At 42.9% G+C, this 23,885-nt stretch overlaps 1 protein-coding gene across 1 annotated transcript; it reads right to left on the bottom strand.

The window, feature by feature from the left end:
• Nucleotides 1–13,963: 13,963 nt before the first annotated feature.
• LOC147460928 (uncharacterized) lies at nucleotides 13,964–19,412 on the bottom strand. Its single transcript, XM_086504449.1, has 4 exons — nucleotides 15,750–19,412; nucleotides 14,744–15,632; nucleotides 14,353–14,443; nucleotides 13,964–14,264 (listed from the first exon to the last, which is right to left on the bottom strand). Exons 1-4 carry the CDS (start codon nucleotides 19,410–19,412, stop codon nucleotides 13,964–13,966), a joined length of 4,944 nt encoding a protein of 1,647 aa, XP_086360575.1.
• Between the last annotated feature and the right edge of the window lie 4,473 nt (nucleotides 19,413–23,885).

Raw genomic sequence — 23,885 nt, 5'->3', positions numbered from 1 at the left:
ATAAACAATGCACAGGGGGAAAAAACCTCCTAGTGAGGAAAAGAATGCCCTGGGGCAGCCCTAAGTGTGTTCACACACATCACTACCACATATGCAAGGTAACACCAAGCAATACCTCTTTGTAATCAACAACAAGGTTGTTCGGTCCAAAAAAGAGAAGAGCTCTTTGTGTGAGAACATACGTTTCCACAATAAATTTTTGTTAAAAATTGTACCTGATGTGAATTTTGCTCCCATTAATGAATATGGTGTTTTAAATCTTATCTCTGAGCATATTTGATCGTTTTCAATTTGCTCAATATTTTGATTAAAATGTGCAATTTCATTGATTTGAAACATGAATGCCTTCAACCTTGGTGTATTTTGTTGAGATGTCGAGCTCTACATCTTGAGCTGGCATCCACTACGGGTCTTGGCCGCTTACGACATTTACTCATTGGCGCGTTAGGTGACCGACACGGAGGATCTCTGCCAGTGATTCTACAGCTGGACTACACTTATAGTGCCAGCCTAGTACGCTTCTAGCGAGTTCACATTTAGTGACCGCATGTACATATGTGCTACTTTTCAGTTTTAGCACTAAGTCATTTTGTACTCTCTTTTCTGTGAAGAAGAAGAAGAAGCTTTCCATCTCTTTGTGCTTTGTGCTTGTCTTGTGTAGCTCTCTTGCATCCTCATTCTTTACATGGTATTAGAGCCTGGCGCAGGCAAGAGAGGCTAAGAGAGCAAGAGCATCACAATCCCTTCGTTCGCAATCCACGACCAGATGCCGAAGGCGCCCTACGCAGCGAAATTTTTTTTTAGGGGTTTTTCGTACAAGTTTCTAAACAGGTCTCCAAAAGTGCAATACACAGAGATTTACTATACAAGTATAGTGGTTGTATGTACGCTTGATTGTGGACACTCGTTGAGTGTAGAAAGCGTTACAGGTACCACGATAGCAGGTTCAGCAGATTTGCAGGTTTTTGCAAATTGCAGCTATTTTGTCTTAGTGCTTCAAGATGTCTGACAGTTTCAGTCAGATTGTTACTGAGAAGCTTGAGAAAAATAACTACCCTACATGGAAGTTCAGAATAACTAATTTCCTAAAAGGAAAAGGTTATTGGGACTATGTAGAAGGAGACAATGAAAAGGAACCAGAGATTCCCGAGGCAAATGCTACAGCAGAACAAAGGAAAGCTTTGAGGGACTGGCAACAAGGCCAGAGCAAAGTGATGTATTGGCTTTCTATGAGCATCACAGATGGCATGATGGGCTATCTACAGGATGCTAAAACCTCCGCAATTGCATGGAAAAACCTAGGCAGAGTGTTCGAGGTGAACACCAAGGCCAGGAAGCTTCAACTAAAGTCGGAGCTAAATCAGGTTAAGAGGAACAACCTCTCAATCAATGATTATGCCTTGAAGATTAAGAGTATCATTGAGGCTCTTGGATCTATTAAAGTCTCAGTGGAAGACGATGACATTGTCCGTGCATGCTTGGATGGTCTAGAAGATGAGTATGTACATTTCAGGTCTTCCATGAATACAAGAGACGACATCCCCGTGTTCCAAGATTTGATTTCTATGCTTATGCTTGAGGAGAAGAACCTTGACACATCTTCTTCTCATGGCAGAAATAATTTTGAACAGGCCTTCTATTCTAACTCCAACAAAGGTAGAGGTAGAGGTCGTGGTCGAGGCCCAAGGGGTTGCAGGGGCCAATTTCTGGAAGGTCAATCAAATCAAAACAATACAGGTGGCAGGGGAAACCAGTCTCAAGGCAGGGGGAGTCAAAGAAGTCGTGGTGCAGGATCAAGCAGGCAGCAACATACTCGAGATAGCAGAGAATGTTGGACTTGTGGTGAAAGAGGTCACATGTCACGTGATTGTCCAAAGGGAAAAGCAAGTGGAAACAGAGAACATGGCAACTATGCATCTACTAGCAGAGATGCAGATGACAACAAAAACGAGCGCATGTTTGTTATGCAGCATGTAATGAATACAATGACTGCAGAGAATTCCACCCAAGATGATGTTTGGTATGTGGATTCAGGTGCCTCTAATCACATGACGTCTCGTGGAGAGTGGTTTAGAGATATGCGCAAACCAGATGTGTCATGCTATGTGCAGACAGGAGATGACACAGCTCACCCCATTGCTCATGTAGGGGACATACCTCCCTAAACATCTTTTAATCTAAACAATTGTCTGTGTTTCCTTACAACAAGTGTTAAACTTTAAAATGTTATGCAGACAACATACTATGTTGATAAGTTCACAATGTGAACCGGATGTTCTCGCAATGTGCCCATGGGTAGGGTTAGCTCCTTGTGGCACTACTTGAGACACTTGGAACCATCCATTCATTGAGTTTCTCACACAAAGTTCTCCAAGCATGGTCGTGCGGACCTGCTCAAGTACAAAGCATTAAGTGCCATCCTCGTTGAAGATTCCCTCACCCTTAATGATAACAAATGTATGTTGGTGGACCAAGAGGTGGCCTTGTATGCCTTTACAAGCAAGCATCTTGGGTCAGTCCTCTCCCACTATGCCATAAGCGTAGGTCAAGAGGTGACAAACCCAAAAGAAATTGTAAAAACCCTTGGCATTAGGTCAACCATTTGTCCCATATCCACGGATGTATTTTGAAAAAAAAACTAATAAGCCATGATGTACTTCCCAAAGCAATAAAGAATAGTTTTGTATTTTGTAATGTATTTTGCTAACATTCTGTACTTTATGTTTTTTTTGTTCATATTGTCCATAAAACATCATTTTCACAACGCATGCATGGAATAGCCACCAAAAAACTCTTGGCAACTGGGGGCATCGCTGGTCAACTTTTGCCAAAATCGGGCAATGAGGGGGCCGTACGGTAGTGTGTTTTTTTTGCAAGCTTGTGATGTTGAGCTTTTGCAATGAAACCCATTTTTGTGAGGTTTTTGAATTTAAATTTGGATCCTTTTCGAACGACACAAAAAAGCTAACTAAAAAATCATGCATCACTCATATGATACAAAAAAAAAAAGAAGTGCATAAGTTTCGAAGAGTCCTAACTTTGAGTTTGAACATCTGTCACGATATGGACCACAAAGCATACATCTATAGAAAGAGGGGATTCAAAAAAGGCTTTAAAGGGTGGAGAAAGGTAATTTTGCAGCTCATACATAAGAGATGACTCCTTCAATGCACACCTCTCTAGACCACTTTACTTTTCCACAGGTTCACTACACTATAGGGTGTATCTTGTGTGTTTGCCCCAATACAAATTCAAGGTCCATGGGAGTTAGTACACACTAATAAATGATGATGTTCTCTTTTAGTTCAAGCTCAAGTATATGCACATATACATAATATATGTGCTTATGGAGAAATTTGAGCCTTCTCAAAACAAGCACCAAGCAAAGTAAAAAATGTAAACTTTCTACAGTGAAATGAAGCCCTTTTTTTAACTTTCGTAATCGAAGCATGGTATTTTTTCTTGAGAAGCGCCAACAAAACAAAGACAGTTTGAGAATAGTTAACTAATGAATCCCATTCTTTAATAAAAATTGTACTTCAATCCAATCACACAAAGCGTGAATGTTCTTATGCCCAAAAAAGTGTTGAGATGTCGAGCTCTACACCTTGAGCTGGCATCCACTACGGGTCTTGGCCGCTTACTGCATTTACTCACTGGCGCGTTAGGTGACCGACACGGAGGATCTCTGCCAGTGATTCTACAGCTGGACTACACTTATAGTGCCAGCCTAGTACGCTTCTAGCGAGTTCACACTTAGTGACCGCATGTACATATGTGCTACTTTTCAGCTTTAGCACTTAGTCATTTTGTACTCTCTTTTCTGTGAAGAAGAAGAAGAAGCTTTCCATCTCTGTGTGCTTTGTTCTTGTCTTGTGTAGCTCTCTTGCATCCTCATTCTTTACATGGTATCAGAGCCTGGTGCAGGCAAGAGAGGCTAAGAGAGCAAGAGCATCACAATCCCTTCGTTCGCAATTCACAAGTTTCTGAACAGGTTTCCAAAGTGCAGTATACAGAGATTTACTGTACAAGTACAGTGGTTGTGAAACGCTTGATTGTGGACACTCGTTGAGTGTAGAAAGCGTTACAGGAACCACGATAGCAGGTTCAGCAGATTTGCAGGTTTTTGCAGATTGCAGCTATTTTGTCTTAGTGCTTCAAGATGTCTGACGGTTTCAGTCAGATTGTTACTGAGAAGCTTGAGAAAAATAACTACCCTGCATGGAAGTTCAGAATAACAAATTTCCTAAAAGGAAAAGGTTATTGGGACTATGTAGAAGGAGACAATGAAAAGGAACCAGAGATTCCCGAGGCAAATGCTACAGCAGAACAAAGGAAAGCTTTGAGGGACTGGCAACAAGGCCAGAGCAAAGTGATGTATTGGCTGTCTATGAGCATCACAGATGGCATGATGGGCTATCTACAGGATGCTGAAACCCCCGCCATTGCATGGAGAAACTTAAGCAGAGTGTTCGAGGTGAACACCAAGGCCAGGAAGCTTCAACTAAAGTCGGAGCTAAATCAGGTTAAGAGGAACAACCTCTCAATCAATGATTATGCTTTGAAGATCAAGAGTATCATTGAGGCTCTTGGATCTATTAAAGTCTCAGTGGAAGACGATGACATTGTCCGTGCATGCTTGGATGGTCTAGGAGATGAGTATGTACATTTTAGGTCTTCCATGAATACAAGAGACGACATCCCCGTGTTCCAAGATTTGATTTCTATGCTTATTCTTGAGGAGAAGAACCTTGACACATCTTCTTCTCATGGCAGAAATAATTTTGAACAGGCCTTCTATTCTAACTCCAACAGAGGTAGAGGTAGAGGTCGTGGTCGAGGCCCAAGGGGTTGCAGGGGCCAATTTCTGGAAGGTCAATCAAATCAAAACAATACAGGTGGCAGGGGAAACCAGTCTCAAGGCAGGGGAGTCAAAGAGGTCGTGGTGCAGGATCAAGCAGGCAGCAACATACTCCAGATAGTAGAGAATGTTGGACTTGTGGTGAAAGAGGTCACATGTCACGTGACTGCCCAAAGGGAAAAGCAAGTAGAAAGAGAGAACAGGGCAACTATGCATCTACTAGCAGAGATGCAGATGACAGCAAAAACGAGCGCATGTTTGTTATGCAGCATGTAATGAATACAATGACTGCAGAGAATTCCACCCAAGATGATGTTTGGTATGTGGACTCAGGTGCCTCTAATCACATGACGTCTCGTGGAGAGTGGTTTAGAGATATGCGCAAACCAGATGTGTCAGGCTATGTGCAGACAGGAGATGACACAGCTCACCCCATTGCTCATGTAGGGGACATACCTCTAAATACGAAGAGTGGGAAATCAAAGTACTTAGCAGATGTACTTCATGTCCCAAACATTACAAAGAATCTTGTTTCTGTTGGACAAATGGTTGAGCAGGGTTTGCAGGTTCGCTTCAATCCAAATGGCTGTTATGTAGAAGATTTCCAGAATGGCTGTAAGCTGATCACAGAGGGCAAATGTGTGGGCAGAATGTTTACGCTGAATGTAGACATGCCTGAGGTAAAAGCTGCATTATTTGCACAAGGCACAGGTGTTGTGGCTGATGTTGACATTTGGCACAAACGCATTGGCCATGTCAATGAGCAGAGATTGCGCAGCATGCAATCAAAACAGATTGTAAAAGGTTTGCCCAAATTCAAGGTGGATGGTATGCATAAAGTGTGTGCAGCATGCCAGTTTGGAAAACAGTCAAAGGGCTCATTTCCACATGAGCGCAATGTATGTAAAAGGCCACTTGAGGTGGTGCACACAGATGTTTGAGGTCCAACCGATACTGCAAGTATACATGGTTGCAGGTATTATGTCTCTTTCATTGATGACCATACAAGGAAAGTATGGGTCTACTTCATGCGTAACAAAAGTGAAGTGTTTGGTCACTTTCAAGACTTCAAAGTCATGATTGAGAAGGAGACAGATATGCAAATCAATACATTGAGGTCAGATGGAGGGGGAGAGTACTTCTCCAATGATTTTTCAGATTTTCTGCGAATGCATGGTATACGCAGGCAGTTTACATGCAGATATACTCCACAGCAGAATGGGGTCGCAGAAAGGAAAAACAGGCACATTGCAGAGGTTGCACGTGCATTGATGAATGAGAAGAACATGCCTCATCATTTCTGGGCTGAAGCCGTAAATACAACTGTGTACATTATGAACAGGACACCTACAGCTGCGGTGCATGATGTAACACCTGAGGAAAAGTTTACAGGTACAAAGCCTGATTTGGCACACTTGAAAGTGTTTGGCTGCATAGCTTACGTGCATGTACCAGATGAGTTGCGTAGGAAATTGGATCCTAAAGCAGAGAAATGTATTCTTGTGGGATATTCCCTTGAACAAAAGGGGTACAGATGCTACAATCCTACTACACGAGAATTACGAGTGAGCAGAGATGTAGTCTTTGATGAGATGAGTAGCTGGTACAGTAATGCACATGGCACTATTGGGGCTGATGTAAAAGATGATGTGGTTGTACAAAATGTGAGGCCACAGTCACAGGTTTTGAGTGGACCACAAGAGTCCTCTTCTCGTGGCTCTATTGAGAAACCATGGAATGGTAGACTACGTACGCAGGTTACTCCACCAACAGGTACAGGGAATGTATCACGAAAAGGAAAGGAAAAGGTTGATGAACCTCCGTTTATGGTTGATGCATCATCAGGTTTTTCACATGTAGACATGGATTCAGATGGTTCTGAACAAACTCTTGATGAGGAATTTGGAATTCCGGCTGTCAGGACACCTGGTGTAAGGAAAGTACAAGAAGATGCTAGAGGGCAAAGGAGTGACCCAGGACCGCGCAGATCTAATAGAGTCAGAAATCCAGTTCAGAAATTGACTTATGATGGGTATCTAGCGCATCACCAAGCTTACATGGCTAAGGTGATACAGGATGTGGAGCCCACATGTTTGGAGGATGCAGTTGGAAATGTGCATTGGGATGATGCAATGAATAAAGAGATGGCTGCATTGGAAGCAAATGACACATGGGAGTTGGTGCCATTGCCAAGTGGCAAGAAAGCTATTGGCTGCAAATGGGTGTATAAAACCAAGCATAAGGCTGATGGTAACATTGAGCGTCACAAGGCAAGGCTGGTCGCAAAGGGTTATGCACAGACGTATGGCATATACTATGAGGAGACCTTTGCTCCAGTGGCAAAGATGACGACTGTGAGAGCTGTCATAGCAGTGGCTGCATCTAGAGGATGGATTATGCATCAAATGGATGTAAAGAATGCCTTCTTGAATGGTGAGTTGCAAGAGGAAGTGTATATGGATCAGCCACCTGGTTATGTCGATCCAGGTTACCCAGATTATGTATGCAGACTTCTCAAAGCTTTGTATGGTTTGAAGCAGGGCTCTAGAGCATGGTATGACAGGATTGCCAAGTATCTTGTCAGTATTGGTTTTAGGAGAGCTCATGCTGATCATTCACTCTATGTACGTGAGAGTGATGTGGGGATTGTGGTCATTACCATATATGTAGATGACCTTATTATTGTTGGTGACAATGCTATGGAGATTGACCATGTGAAGGGTCTTCTCAAACAGGAGTTTGAAATGAAAGATTTGGGCGAGTTGCGCTACTTTCTTGGCATTGAGGTGATCAGGACTCCAGAAGGTGTATGGCTGTCACAGAGACAATATGCTTTGGACATGTTGTCAAAGTATGGTATGGCTGATTGTAAGCCGATTTCCATTCCCTTGGATGTGAATGCAAAGCTGAGTGCAGAGAAGGGTGATGTTGTTGAGGATGTCAATATGTACAGGAAGATGGTGGGTAGTCTAATCTACTTGACTATCACAAGGCCAGACTTGAGCTACAGAGTAGGCTTGGAGAGTCAGTTCATGCAGCTTCCGAGGAAGCCACATTTGGATGGAGTACGACGCACACTTAGGTATGTGCAAGGGACTCTTGACTACGCATTGTTCTATGCAGCAGATGCACCATTAGCATTGTATGGGTATACAAATGCAGATTGGGCAGGTAGCATTGTTGATAGGAGATCTACGAGTGGCTTCATGTTCTCTTTTGGGAGTGCTGCTGTTACTTGGAGCAGCAAAAAGCAGCCTACGGTTGCTTTATCGAGCACAGAGGCCGAGTACAGAGGTGCAGCAGTTGCGGCGTGCGAGGTAGCTTGGCTACACACATTACTTGAGGACTTGGGAGTGCAGGTGGACCAGCAGATTGTCATTCATTGTGACAACCTCAGCAGCATGCAGTTGGCTAGGAACCCAGTGTTCCATGCTAGGACCAAACACATAGAGGTCCATTACCACTACGTTCGAGAGCGAGTGTTGGCAAGCGACATCGACTTGGTCTACGTCAACACAGAGGAGCAGATAGCGGATATCTTTACCAAGGCCCTCGGAGCTGAGAAGCTTCGACGTTTCCGGACTATGCTTGGACTCTGCGACATGCAGAGCTCGAGGGGGAGTGTTGAGATGTCGAGCTCTACACCTTGAGCTGGCATCCACTACGGGTCTTGGCCGCTTACTGCATTTACTCACTGGCGCGTTAGGTGACCGACACGGAGGATCTCTGCCAGTGATTCTACAGCTGGACTACACTTATAGTGCCAGCCTAGTACGCTTCTAGCGAGTTCACACTTAGTGACCGCATGTACATATGTGCTACTTTTCAACTTTAGCACTTAGTCATTTTGTACTCTCTTTTCTGTGAAGAAGAAGAAGAAGCTTTCCATCTCTGTGTGCTTTGTTCTTGTCTTGTGTAGCTCTCTTGCATCCTCATTCTTTACAAAAAGGACTACTCTCATCATAGGATATTGCCTACAATTGTTTGTGTCATACATTCAAAGATTGGCATGGTAAAAGAGCATGCATCTTATTCGTGTGCATATAGACAAAAAAGCATGCTCTACCTATCCACAGTACCGTGGTCACTTTCATGAGACATTGCCTCATTGCTTGTAGAGAAGATAAGAAAATATAGATTTGCATAATCAAAATCAATTGTGTTTAGGATCTAAATAGCACAAGCCTTGCCAATCTATTTATTCCATACCAGAAGATTTTCCAAAACCTATAAAGTCCTCATTCAAAAGAAAATTTTCAAAATTTGTGCTTCTAAAACCTGCAAACATGTGCTCATTTATCCCGTTTGTAGGATGATTCTTCAGTTGATATTGAAATATCATCTTAATAGCCCACAATCAACCCATGAAGAGTTGCAAATACATTTGCAATTTAGAGATATTTGCTAGGTTAATGAGGGGTATTTTGGAGAGATTGAAGGAAATTATGGAGAAATTGAAGGGCATTTTGGGATTTTTGGTCAAATATGAGGGCTATGTTAAAGATTATTAGAACTTGAGAGGTATTCTAAGAAACTCCACAAATTTTAGGAATCTTTTGGTAAGTTTTCCCATATTTTTTGCACATATTGGCTATCTTAAGAACAAGGTCGAGGATTTTTTTAATTTATTGAGCAATGTTGTATGTTGTGAACGTTATAGGAATCTCAATCAAATTCCTATCGCTTTCATGTCTTATAACATGCCTAACTTCCTTGGTCTAGAGTGTTTGAACATCCCCTCCCCCAAAAGATTCTCCCTTGTTAGATTTTCCCATCATCTAAGGGCATTACTAGCTCTTTTGAAACTAAACCATTGAATTCAAAGATTCGTTCTCTCTCTCTCTCTCTCTCTCTCTCTCTCTCCTCACCTCACCTCACCCTTGTCGCCTTCTATTACCATCTCATATCCTCCCCCCCCCCCCAAAAAAAAAAACCCCGTGCGACCCATTTGTTTGGCATACAAACAAACGCACCGCCTAAGCATGACACCTTTCTCTAACATCGCCTAAATAACAATCTCCTTGTGAAATCCCTCACCAATGTCAGCATCTTGTTGAAGGCCACATGCCTTTAGGTGAAAGCATAGATTATTGCATCTAGAGAAAGACATTCCCATTACATCTATGTAGCCCCAGAAGCGCGCGCGCACGAGAGAGAGAGAGAGAGAGAGAGAGAGAGAGAGAGGCAGGCAAATAAAGAGTGCATGCAAGCATTCACCAAACAAGAAAGCTTTGGGACCTCCCAGTTTAGTGTAAATTTCCCTCTCTTTGGGATTCACATCCTTAAACATTCTGAACCTACCATCAAAAAAGCTTTTTACCTATAGAGAATCTTGGAAGATTTGAGTCAAAAGCTCAATTTCAAAACATCGATACCCTACTACACTTCTTTTCTAACATATTCAAAACTTGCCTCAGAACTTGGACAAATTATCTATATAGTGAAGCCTAAGTACTTGTTGTGCATCAAAACCAATGGGCTATAAGCATTAAGACGTGCAAGAGCAGCATGATCGTCCGCTTGCATGCGGATGACCAGCGAGTCACTGGTTATTTCAAAAAGACACATTGTGTTACACACTGTGGGTTATTTGAGAAAGACGCACTGTCAAAGGGCAACTACCATAATACTTGCACTCAAGAGTAGCATGGCTGTCTGCGACCAATGGTTTCCATGTGTTAAGACATGCAAGAGCAGCCCGATCATCCACATGCATGCGGATGACTGACGATCTCCACACGATGGGTTATTTTAGATAGACACATGTAAATATGGTACCCTCATGAAAGTAGCTTCCTACTCTTAGAATGTCATCGACGGGAATGCATCGATTGTATACCCAACATGGTTGTGAAAAGGAAGCCCCATCCTAATCATTTGGATGTTAAAAGAGGGCTTGCACTTTAAGGCTTGTGGCCTTGTGCAACATTTCATCTCAGCGGTGCTTTTGGTGCCAAACATGGTTCCCTTGTTGATGCATGAACAATTTTTGATGGGCATTCTCTCCAAGATGTTTTCAATGCTAAAAACAAACCTAGGTTTAGTGTAATCCCACCTACAAATTTTGAAATGTACCTCTAAAATTTATATTTGAAGGTGAGAAAACCTACAAATTTTTTTAAAAATTTGTGTAATTGGGTATAAAAACCTTCAAATTTCTAGCACTGGTTGTCTCATTGATTGTAGGGTAGGGGCCATCATGGATCTGGCAAGGTATCTAAAGCATCCTAAACTAGATTGGAAGGGAAGGCCTTTCTCCAAATGTGAGGGGAGTGCACGTAGACAACTAGTGTAAGACTTGTCAACATGTGCTAGATCATCTGCACACATGTAAATGACGAGTGAGCTCCACAAAAGTGGGCTACCTAAGAAAGATGCACATTTAGGGAGTACATTGCTGAGTATGAATGTGGTACCCTCATGAAAGCAACTTGCTTCCCCGGAGTGTCATCACTTGGAATGCACTAGTTGTAAGGTACACCCAACATGTGTATGGCGAGGAAGCCCTATGTTGTTTTCACCGTATTTGAAAAGAGGGATTGCACCTTGAAGTCTTGTGGCCTTGTGGAAGATGTTGACTGAGCGATGCTTTGTTCAATATGTATGCCAAATGTGGTGCCCTATCAGATGCATGCGTAGTTATCGATGGGCATCCTCTCTAAGATGGCGTCTCATTAAATGTAGGATCTATCTCATGTTCATCCTACATAACACTAGTGTGCATGCCATCCACGTCACACAAGAGGAGTTGATTAGTATTTTACAAGCTAGATTCCTGTTTAGAGCAACCCTTTAACTCTTGATTGCTTTTCTTATAAGGTTAGAGAAACCCTATGGCTCTCTGTACTTTTTCCAGTTGTACTAATTTGATCTGAATACTTAAGTTGTTGAAATGGTTATGCCTTGTGTCCAAGATTTCAAGCTTGATAAGCCAAGCTATTAGGTGAAGCTCCAATTTTGTTGAAAAGGTTATGTCATGTGGAAAAACATTAAGTTTCTTAAAGAATTTTACTATCTCATGCCATATGGTCCAATACTTATAGTTAAGATGGTTAGAGGGTCTCTGTGAGAGTCCAAATTTTCACTAATAAGATTTTTTGTGTATATCATGTGGTGCTAATCATAGGCAAAGTTGTGTGATAAAAGATTTTCTAAATGACATCAAACTATTGAGAAACTTATACCATGTGTCAAAATGTTCAAGGTTGTTATGCAAAAGTATTGTGTAAGTTCGCGTATCGTATCATATCGGCTAGTGGACACAATGGAGTCATCATTAGAGGTAAGTTGAAGAGGCTATGCCATATTCCCAAATCTTTAAGATTGTTAATCCAAGGTACTAGATGAATAATCATGTATATTGTGGTGTTGCTTTGTAGACCTAATCAAAATGGTGTAAGAAGGAAAAGCTATGATATATTGGGCATTCCATATGGCCAACTCTCAAGCTTTCTAAGACAAGTTTCTATCGAGTCTCATGTTTAATCCATTGTTGAACAAGGTTAAAAATGTGTGATGTGGAGACACTCTCTTTGGAACCAAGATTTGAAACAATTTAAGCAGTGTGAACAAACTATATACCTTGTTAAGTAAAGTTCCTAGGTGAATTTGTTTTTGAGACCAAGGTACCAGGTAAAGGACCATCTATAATATTGTGGTAACAAGGAGTATCCTTTTCAACAACACTAGTACAACGGCGCCGTCTTCGGTGGCGGCACTGCCTCTGACAGTGCTATGTGGATTTTTCCTCTCTCTCTCTCTCTCTCTCTCTCTCTCTATCTTGCCTCAAAATGTCTTCTCTCTCTAAAGTACCTACCCACCCACTCTCTCAGGGTGTGTGAGTGTGTGTGTGTGCTTCGATCTGCACACCACTCAACACACGACTCTGTGTGTGTGTGTGTGTGTGTGTGTGTGTGTGTGTGTGTGAGAGAGAGAGAGAGAGAGAGAGAGAGAGAGAGAGATCGGGAAAAATCATTTTTCGAAACGTACAAAATTTCTTTGCTTGAATTTGCCAAGAGGAGATTTCAAAAAGTTGGGTTACTTTCTTTATTTTGGGACGGAATTTTGCCTTTTCCCACCGGCATATTTGAAATTGAAAATGACATGATATTAAGCTGAGACACATTTTTCCCGAGCACAACCAGTGTGTGTTCTTCTTCTTCTTCTTCTTCTCTCTCTCTTTCTCTCTCTCTCTCTCTCTCTCTCTCTCTCTCTCTCTCTCTCTGGTTTGTGCACCTTGTCTCATTTCAGTAGATTTGTTGGCCTACCCTTGTTCACCACGCCATAACTGGCGCCCCCACAACCTGCTACGATGTTGCGACGGTTGATACCAAGAGCCCGGGCGTGAGGCTGTGAGATTGCCCGGGCCCGTACATCTCTCTCTCTCTCTCTCTCTCTCTCTCTCTCTCTCTCTCTCTCTCTCTCTCTCTCTCTCGCAGTCATCAAGGCTATAGGGAACTCTTTCATCGGTCCTCCTTCAAATTTAAAATGCAGAGGTAAATCCCAAAATTTGTAAGTGGGATTACACTAAACCTTGGTGTTTTTCGAGCATTTTTCTTTGTCTACATACTGGGTGGATTCTCTCTCTCTCTCTCTCTCTCTCTCTCTCTCTCTCTTTGTTGTCCATGTACTGGGCTCTCTCTCTTTCTCTCTCTCCCCCCCCCCCCCCTCTCTCTCTCTCTCTCTCTCTCTTTGTTGTCCATGTACAGAGATCTCTCTCTCTCTCTCTCTCTCTCTCTCTCTCTCTCTTTCCTCACTCTCTCTCTGTCTCTCTCTCTCTCTCTCCCCCCCCCTCTCTCTCTCTCTCTTTGTTGTCCATGTACAAAGCTCTCTCTCTCTCTCTCTCCTTTCCTCACTCTCTCTCTGTCTCTCTCTCTAGCTAGAGAGAGAGAGAGCCTAGTACATGGACAACAAAGAGAGAGAGACACACAGAGAGAGAGAGGTATTGTATGTGTTTGAAATTTATAAGATGGACAACATTTGAATCTTTGCAAAAGTCATCACAACATATTTTCAAACTAACTTTGCACCAACATTTATAGAGTAAGTGATATTTCCTATGCCAAAAAATATAACATCCGTAGACTCTTAAGATTTATACGCTCAAAAGCGTAGCCTACGACATGCTCTGCTGCAGTATCGAACCACCCATGGCCCAAGATGTAAAACACATCTACCAATCACTGGAGGAAGAGATCCTAACACAAAAACACATAGGAACCAAGCACCGAGACTAAGATTTTGAGCAAACATAGCATTGATTGGACGGGTTCTGCCTAACTCTGCAATGGTGACACGTGTTTTGAATCCTCTCTGAATAGCAACTTGAATGTAGCACAGCAAGCTCGGATCATATGAAGCATGATATATACCCACCATCAAGAATTCTGGGTAATATTGTGATCTATAGCCAAACAAAAAGCTATTAATATAGATAAATATTTTGATACACAAAAGCTATTACTTTACTATATCAACATCAACATTGTTACCTTGCTACATCCAAGTCCTCGAGTAGATGAATCACCTGCATGGCTGTGATTGGACCCCTCCATAATGGTGGATCTAATACATAATCGTTGACTGTGAGATTTAAATTCTTTAAAGTATCGAAATGTCACAAACACACATATATAATATTTTACCTCGGACGTGTCGAGGTCGTCTCCCTAATGTATAAGTCACAGAGGCATTAGGATCCATCTTCATTCATACATATACATATATACATAAATAAAGGATTAGAAATTCATCAAAAAGCACATGAATCATAAATCTCTCAGCACTAATAAATCTTAGTCAATTGTTTCAATGAATACACCATGTTTCGTAAGAAGATATACTAAGCTTATAAATGAAAAAGAAATAGTTGCGAGAGTGAACCTGCTTTTTTATTGGATGATAAAACATATCCAACCACGTTAAACCCCATGGCAAGGGGGTGGCAGGTCAATTGCAACACCTCTTTGTAGACAATGTTAGAAGTGTATGTTCTTTGATCTCCATGTATACTAACGCTTGTTAAGTGACTATCACCAACCACAACCTTGATGGCAGAAGAGGATCTCACGCGAGACATTGCCACATACAGTTGACCATGGGTGAAAACAGGTGTTGGGAGATACAATCCAAGAACTCCCAATGTTTGGCCTTGCGCCTTGTTGATTGTCATCCCAAAAGCACAACGTAGGGGAAATTGGCGACGTCTCAAATCAAAAGGGAGACCTTCTCTAGATCCCATGAGAAAATCAATCCTTGGAATGAACACTGCATTTCCTGCATGTGACCCTGTAATGATTTCTGCTTCAATCACTTTGCTGTGGAATTGCTTACAAATCAAACGTGTCCCATTACAAAGACCACTTCTTGGATCCAAATTGCGAAGCAACATAACTGGAGCATTCTGTTTCAATTGTAAAACATGCGGTGGAAAACCTCCCCCAAGATCTAAACTATTTACAAACTCACTTGTAAATAAAATGCTATCACAATTTGATTCACATACTACGTCTACACTGACATATTCGTTATAAGTACCAGGAAATTGCTGCAAGCCCAAATTGTTTATAGCATCCACCTCCTTGTTCCGTGGAGCCAAAATTGCTCTATCCTTGAAAAAGGTTGCATGGCAAGTCTGTGTTTCAAGGTCTCTATATATGCAAGCAACCAATGCTTGCAAATTATTTTGTGGTAGCATCATGCAGGCCGGCAAAGCCACATTATCAAGTATGCCCCCATCACAAACATGTCCATTACCAATATCAAGTGTCCACTGCACAAACTCTCTTTCAATAACATTACTAAAACAATTGACCACTCACATATTCTGTGTTAGATGCATGATTTCTGTACGTTGCCAAATGTATGAGTGGCACAAAGATGCATTGACGATGTCTTCTCTTCCCCCTTTACGCACAACAGGTAATATCTGTCTGAAATCACCACCAAGGAGGAGAACATTTCCACCAAACAACATGTCATTTTTCATGACATCTCTTAGTGTCTTATCAAGAGCCTCAAAAGCATGTCTATGAGCCATGGGGGCTTCATCCCATATGATCAGTGAACTCATTCGCAATAGCTCAGCAAGCTGGCTGTTTACTTTAATGTTACATGTGGACTCAGAAGTTATATCAATAGGGATCTTGAATGTAGAGTGTGCAGTCCTTCCATTGTCGAGAAGTTGTGCTGCAATCCCGGACGATGCACATGCCAAAGCTACTTTGGACTCTCCACGTATCCGAGAGAGCAATGCATTGTAGAGATAAGTCTTTCCCGTTCCACCTGGCCCATCGAAGAAAAAAACAGTCCCTATGCTCTGGCCAGCTGCTTGTAAAACCCGATTGTAAGCTTCCCTTTGCCCAACATTGAAAGATGATTCCATTCGAGCAGACAATACTCTTTGTTCCTCTCTGTTATACATGAACTCTTCAGCAAGCACTCCATGCTCACTCATAGTTTGCAGTGTGTGATCCACCTGGGGCATTCCAGAATAATCCGAGAGCCTCTTTCCATAGTGTTGAAGCATTGTCTCTAAGTTTGATAAAGCTTGGTTTTGAGCCATGTGTTCACAGATATTCTCCCTCATATGATATACATGGTCCTCAGAAAGCTCCTTACAGAAGCGATTCCACAATGCACCAGGATGTATTGGATCACAAAAAACCAAAATGACTACAAACAGTAGGCGCAATTGTTGCCCTGTTTGTTGAAAAGAGGCTTCTTCCAAACAAAGAAACCATTCATCATCAACTTGCAGTAATCCTCGTGCATTACATGTTTCTTTAAATGTGTCATATACTTGTCCATTGAAGGTTCTAATATCCTCAAAAGACTTACATCCTTTGCACATGTTGAGTAACATACGCAAATAGTACAAATCTCCAGCATTGGGAACAATGTGGTACATTCTTCCAATCATGTCACCAATCTGTCTTTGAGTCCATGTTCTACTTGCTGGCTTCCAAACCCACTTTGTTGGAAAGTCTATGTACAACAAATTGTTGGCCTCTGGATATTGTTGATTTGCTACAAACCACTCAGTGAGCGTTGTCTTTTTGCTGACCTCTCCCTCCACCACACTCTGTACAGTCGCTCTGTCGCTGAAGATGACTTGATTTTGATGAGGCAAGTGAACTTGGAGCCGTTGTATGTCAGGTTTCTCTTGATGCATATGAAACCCAAGTATACGCCAGATAGCCTCAGACGCTGATACATATCGAGCATTAAGATAGTTTGTAACTTCATTTAGAAGCCCTTCACTATCTTGTAGAACAACAGTGGCCCTGTCATGTCCCTTATACACATACTTGTAGAGATATTTCATAGCAGATATAGTGGAGCAAACCTCCACATTGATAAATGCATTGTACCTTATTGACAAAAATGGATTGTATGGAACAATCCATTTATTACTCATTTGCACTTTATTACGAACAGTGTAATTTCCATCATCCCTCCTCATGTACGTTGGGTATCCATCCCTAGCCACAGTAGTCGACGCACTGAAGCTTCGAGGATATTTAAACCTGCACTTTCCATCTTTCATACATGGAGCATTCTTATTCAAGTTTCCACACGGGCCATGCACATTACACCGACTGATAACATCATACAACTGTGGAAACATTACATTATCAGGAAGCTCTGCACACACAATCTTATCATAATGCAATGTCTCTGTTGGATTATGCTCAGATGCAAGTATCAATAGAATGTGAGCATGAGGAAGGCCTCTCTTTTGGAACTCAATCACAGAAATGTGTCCAATGACCTTACCAAAAATAGCTCTCTTAATCATCAAGCCCATCAAATCCTTGAACTTATGGTAGAAAACACGGGCAGTAAGATCAGGACGATCATTGGATGTCTGTCCAGGCAGTAATGCATCCTGTATCTCTTTCCATCCAGGATTGCATGTGAATGTAATGAAGAGATCAGGTTTTCCTCTCTTGCGTACAATTGCCATAGCATCCTGGTACAGTTGGTGCATATAGCGGGGGCCACCAACATACGAAGAAGGCAATACAACCCTTCTTCCAACATTAGCACCCAATAACATTTCTCTATCATCCCTTGCTCCATCTCTTGCTCCAACCATATCTGTCAAGCCTTGATACACCTCACTGCAAAGTTCACTTTGATGATTACGAACCCACAAAAGCCTCAACTCCTCCATACAACTATATGCATCAACAATATATTGTTGCAGTAGCCTACCACCACGTAAAAGACATTGTGTTGTGTCATCTCTAATTTGCAATCTATACTTGTAGAAATCCATCGTAGAAATATACTTTGTAGTTCCATTTACTCGCTCTCTGTTTACTTCCGCTCTGTTCACTTGGGGTATGTAAGGATTCCAACCTTCTTCACCACTTGGAAATAGCAACACATATAATAGAGGCATGTATGACCTATGGCAATTTGAGATTCTTTTTAGACCACCACCCAAAAGATTCAACACAATATCATGATGGCCAATGTTGCTCTCTTCACCGTGACTAGGCATGATTGCAACAACTTCCACACTTGTTGGAGCAACATATTGCCAGCCATTTGTACGCTTCTCAGTAATGACCATCCTAATCTCCGGAATATTGGAAGTTTGGACCATTGTAGCAAACCCCCTAAAAGCTTGAACATACGGATTTACTCGATGCATCATCGATTGCAAGCTTTCCAAAACATCTGGTTTGAGTTTTGAAACATGACTCATCCTATTTTGCAACTCATTCTCAGTGTCAAAAAAATACAACTGAGCAAAGCGAGGGATTTGACCTGCTCGTTCTTCTGGCATCAATGGACCAATGTTATGATAAATAGATCCATGCACCTTGAAGGTATAGATTCCTTTTCTTTGGCAAAGAGATTCATCTATATGAGCTCCCAAAGAAGCAAATGCCAACACACTATTGTATGCTCTGATATGTTTCAAGAATTTTCTACTTCTAGTATTGCCCCCGTGCATCAATTCCCTTAATTCTAAAGGAGCTTCACTTACTGGCGGCAAAGAAACATTTCTTGAGTTGCAACAACTCATCCCCACAAATGTGCGAATGGTCTTTGCTTCTGTTTTCCAAGCTAAAGCACCACATAAGGAGCATGCAAAATCCAAGTTGCCTATGTTGTGAAGAATACACTTTTCATGAGAAAGAGACAACATAGAGACATGCGTCAAGGAAGTGGTCTCAGAATATAAGTAGGTGATAGATAGACAAAGTGTCTCAACTTTGGAGTAATCTCCCTCTCTGGAGACAATTACAGGCTCCTTAGGAACATCTCCATTATTGGCCTCCAAATTGTCTTCCACTTCAATCCTTACATAACTTTGTGAGAGAATTGACTCGTTAGCAATCCTTCCTTGAGGAAATTCATTGCATCGATTCACGTTTATCAAATGGTGGCAATCTTCCAAGCGAGGCACATCAATCTCACCCAGAGAACGTCGAACTCTATCTCGCGCTGTTGCACGTCGCGTAGCTCGAGAGGCTTGACATATCCTACTACGTCTTGCATGTCCAGGAGACAACACCTTTGGGCCAATAGCCATCTGTCCAAAAAATAACTCTTATAAGTACTCACAGATATATACAGGTTAGTATCTAGAGAATTAAGAAGAGAGTATGGAGAAGAAAGGATTTCCCAAATATGTCTATCTTTCTTTGAAGGAGTCAGTGAGAGGAGGCTTGCCAACCCACATGGTAAATGTCTATGAAGTTCTATATCTGTCTCTCTATATCTCATCTAACTACTACTAAGGATATAATTGGGGGAGCGAGTCCATCCGATTAGCCCATTGATGATTGTCGGTTAAGGCCTGGGTTACAGCCAACAAATTTCCATTGCAGTTACAATGCGCCAGTCTGCACGTCAATCGGATTCTCGCAGTCGATGTAGATGTGCCAAGTTAATCCATTATTGGTCGACCCTTATTGGCCATTTTGGCAACCCACATCAAGACGGATTCAAAGGTGCATCCAAATCAGCCCCGAGGTGCTTCATTATGAAGAGTTACCATGGTAACAGGTTAAGGCTTGAGTTTCAGTCGGCAATTTTCCACTGCTGTTACAACGCGTCAGTCTGCATGTCAGTCGGATTCTCGCAGTCGATGCAGACGTGCCAAGTTAACCCAATATTGGTCAACCCATTATTGGCCATTGAGGCTTGAATTGTTGTGTACATTCCGTTTACGCAATCAGAAGCAAATACCATATCGGTAATGGTGTGCATGTGATTGCATTGGGAGAGACACTCTCACTTTGCATCTGCCAAAAATAGACCAAAGCTTTTTGACCCTACCCAAATTGGGCATATCTGGCAATCAATGCACACAACACACACACACACACACACACACACACACACACACACACACACACACACACACACACACACAGAGAAGAGAGAGAGAGAGAGAGAGGAGAGAGAGAGAGAGAGAGGAGAGAGAGAGAGAGAGAGAGAGAGAGAAAGGGGGGGCGGAAACGGGAGTGTGTCCCAAAAGACACAATGGCAACAAAAAATACTATGGAGATCCTCTGAGAATGTAGCAATCAATGCATTCAAAGAGACAGCATCCTATATAGGAAGCTCTCTCCCATTTCTTGTGCTTTATGAAGTGCTTCACATTTGTCATACTAGAAAGAAGTCAAACATTGCACACACCTAGAATACTTTGTGTGTGTGTGTGAGTGTGGTGTCTCTGTGTGTGTGTGTGTGTGTGTGAGAGAGAGAGAGAGAGAGAGAGAGAGAGAGAGAGAGAGAGAGAGAGAGAGAGAGAGAGAGATTCATTGTAGCATAACTTGAGAGAGAGGCAGGAGGGAGGGGGGGGGGGGGGGGGGGGGGGGGGGGGGGGGGGGGGGGGGGGGGGGGGGGGGGGGGGGGGGGGGGGGGGGGGGGGGGGGGGGGGGGGGGGGGGGGGGGGGGGGGGGGGGGGGGGGGGGGGGGGGGGGGGGGGGGGGGGGGGGGGGGGGGGGGGGGGGGGGGGGGGGGGGGGGGGGGGGGGGGGGGGGGGGGGGGGGGGGGGGGGGGGGGGGGGGGGGGTGAGTATGTTTTTTGGAGATCCCCTCCCCATTATCCAAAGAAGACAACCAAGAGTTGTGAGCAAATTGGTATCCACTACATACATAAGCCTCCCCAAAATGTAGTCAATATCCCCAAAGCCACCAATATAGATTCCGCTAAGCCTATAAATGAGAAAGAAGTTAGTATTACTATCGATTACATAATTCACTTCTTGCAAGGGTTGCCCTGCTTTGAACTGGATGGAACATCTCCAACGACATTAATCCCCTTCTTGGGCCAATGGGTCGTTACCAATGCATGGAGCTTGTTTGAGATAGATCTAACTTCGGAGACACCTGTAGTATGTTGTACTGCTACGGCGGTCAATTTGTTGCTAGTGCTTCGTAATTCAGGCACAATGCTTTTGAAATCCATGCTATCCTTGTCAAGAAGGGACCTCTCCAAGAGACTCATGATTTTTTCCTGGTTGCTTTCTATGCGAGAAAGTTGTCCTTGCACTGAGCTTTGCTGCTGCAAAATACCATTGATCTGTAGTTGCATCCACTCTTCTAGATGGCGAAGATAAACCCCTTGCTCATATTGTGAATGGCTCAACCAGTGAATCCTCTCTCTATAGGAAACCTGTGATGCCTCCGCTCTCTCGCATGAGGCTTGAATTTTGGAGCATACTCTGTGGATGATACCTAATCCATCTACAATTTGCTTCTTTGCAAGTCCATCCCCACCTCGGGCAACACGCTTGGCATTTCGTAAATTTTTGCCTGGGTCTCTCTCTGGGGTAGAAAATATCACCTCCGAAGAATCTCCTCCAGAGGTAAGCACGTGCTCCATTACTGTAAGAATAAGATATATATTTAGCACCGGGTTATACATGTTTTTTCTCTCTCTCTATTTTTCCCCTATTTTTCCCCTATCCACCTCTCATACCTCCCTCTTTAATCTATGGTGTAGGTGGGCCATAGAGAGAGCAATAGCCAAAGCCATGTGCATCCTATGGCCATAGCAAAAGGTTGTTGACTTCCTAGGGCATAATGTGAAATCGAGCGGGCTCCCGCCACAGACACACACACACACACACACACAAAGGCTCTCTCTCTCTCTCTCTCTCTCTCTCTCTCTCTCTCTCTCTCATGCCACAATGAGTGCATTTCGGAAAGCAAAAAAAGTGCTTGAGAAGCTTCATGTGTAGGATTTCGTCTCTTGGAATGCACTGATTGTGGGATATGCCCTGTTTATGTGTCTGCTGATCCGTTGATAATGAGCAATGCCTCAATTCCTCCTCCTCCTGGCTTTTGAAACTGAGTTTGCCACGTGTTTCTTGGCTTCAAGCCTAGTTATTCGTCAGTAGATTGTTTTTGTTATGTGGGATTACATCAAACCTAGGTTTTTTTCTAGCTCTGCAAGCCCCACCATTATCAGAGCTCATTGAAAAGGCTCTCTCTCTCTCTCATGCCAAATGTCGTGCATTTCAGAAAGCACAAAAAGTGCTTGAGAAGCTTCCTGTGTAAATGTCGTCTCTTGGAATGCACTGATTGTGGGATATGCCTAACTCGGTTAAGCATATTTCGGTGCTAATTCGCATGCGCGATGATGCGTGACAGTCTTTAGGCATGTGGGCATTGGGGAGTGCGCTCAAGGCCAGGACATTTGTCGTTTTGGTGTGCATTTAAAAGTGCTTGAGAAACTTCTTGTGTAGGATGTCATCTCTTGGAATGCACTGATTGTGGGATATGTGCCTAACTTGGTTAGGGCCAAGAGAGCGCCTCAAGGGCCAAGACATTTGCCGTTTTTTGTGTATTTAAAAGTGCTTGAGAAACTTCCTCTGTAGGATGTCGTCTCTTGGAACGCACTGATTGTGGGATATGTGCCTAACTTGGTTAGGGCCAAGACCGAGGCTGCCCCACCTAATGCTTCTGGTCCATTAGCTCCATCATTAGAGTTTTTACACTATTTTTCTATATTTCGGGGCCGAATTTCTCCTTTTTCCCTTGCCTTCATATTTCGACACTAATTCGCATGCGCGACGATGCGTGACAATCTTTAGGCATGTGGGCACTACGGAGTGCGCTCAAGGGCCAGGACATTTGCCGTTTTGTTGTTCCGCTTAAAATACATGGAAAATAGTGTAATTTTGGAAAAATATTGGCTAGTATTGTCATTTTCCGGTTAAGATTTGTGTTGGAGAGATTTTTGTATGTTCGGGAAAAGTGTGCCTTAGCTTAGCCTTGAGCCGGTTGCAAAATCAAAGTAGCCGGTTGAGGGAAGGGCAAGAAGGAAAAAATTCCGCTTAAAATACATGGACAATAGTGTAATTTCCCGAAAATATTGGCTAGTATTAAAAATTCTGCCCTCCTGGTCATCCGCCTGCACTGACGCTCGTGCCAACTCTCTCTCTCTCTCTCTCTCTCTCTCTCTCTCTCTCTCTCTCTCTCTCTCTCTCTGTCCCGGGCCGCTGGCACTGAGCGCCAGTGTTCGGGAAAAGTGTGCCTCAGCTTAGCCTTGAGCCGGTTGCAAAATCAAAGTAGCCGGTTGAGGGGAGGGCAAGAAGGAGAAAATTTCTCCCTCCTGGTCATCTGCCTACCCCGGGCGCTCATGCCAAGTCTCTCTCTCTCTCTCTCTCTCTCTCTCTCTCTCACATTCATTCCATCCAATCACAAGTGGAATGAATGTGCTATGCGTCGTTTGGAAGCGGGAAAGAGAGCATATTATGCATTTGAGAACATGTGTAATGCGGGAAACATCAAGTGTTGGGTTCTCAAGAAGTATCTTTTTGATGCATTGGTGACACCGGTTCTTCTTTATGGAGTTCAAGTGTGGGGTGGGAGCATCTCAAAGTCTACTTGGAAAGAGTTTGAGAATGTCCAAAAGCGTTTTCTTACAAACTTTCTCCAAGTTAAGACACAAACACCATATATGCTCCTACTTCTTGAGTCGGGATCTCTTCCAATTGAGGTTATGGGCATGGAAAGGGTTGTGGAGTACATGATAAAGATGCGTCAAA

This window comes from Adiantum capillus-veneris, chromosome 3 (assembly GCF_014529385.1).
Source record: "Adiantum capillus-veneris isolate H3 chromosome 3, ASM1452938v2, whole genome shotgun sequence".
Lineage (NCBI taxonomy): Eukaryota > Viridiplantae > Streptophyta > Polypodiopsida > Polypodiales > Pteridaceae > Adiantum > Adiantum capillus-veneris.
Note: the sequence above shows the minus strand (reverse complement) of the source record. Positions and strands in the feature narration are given on the sequence as shown.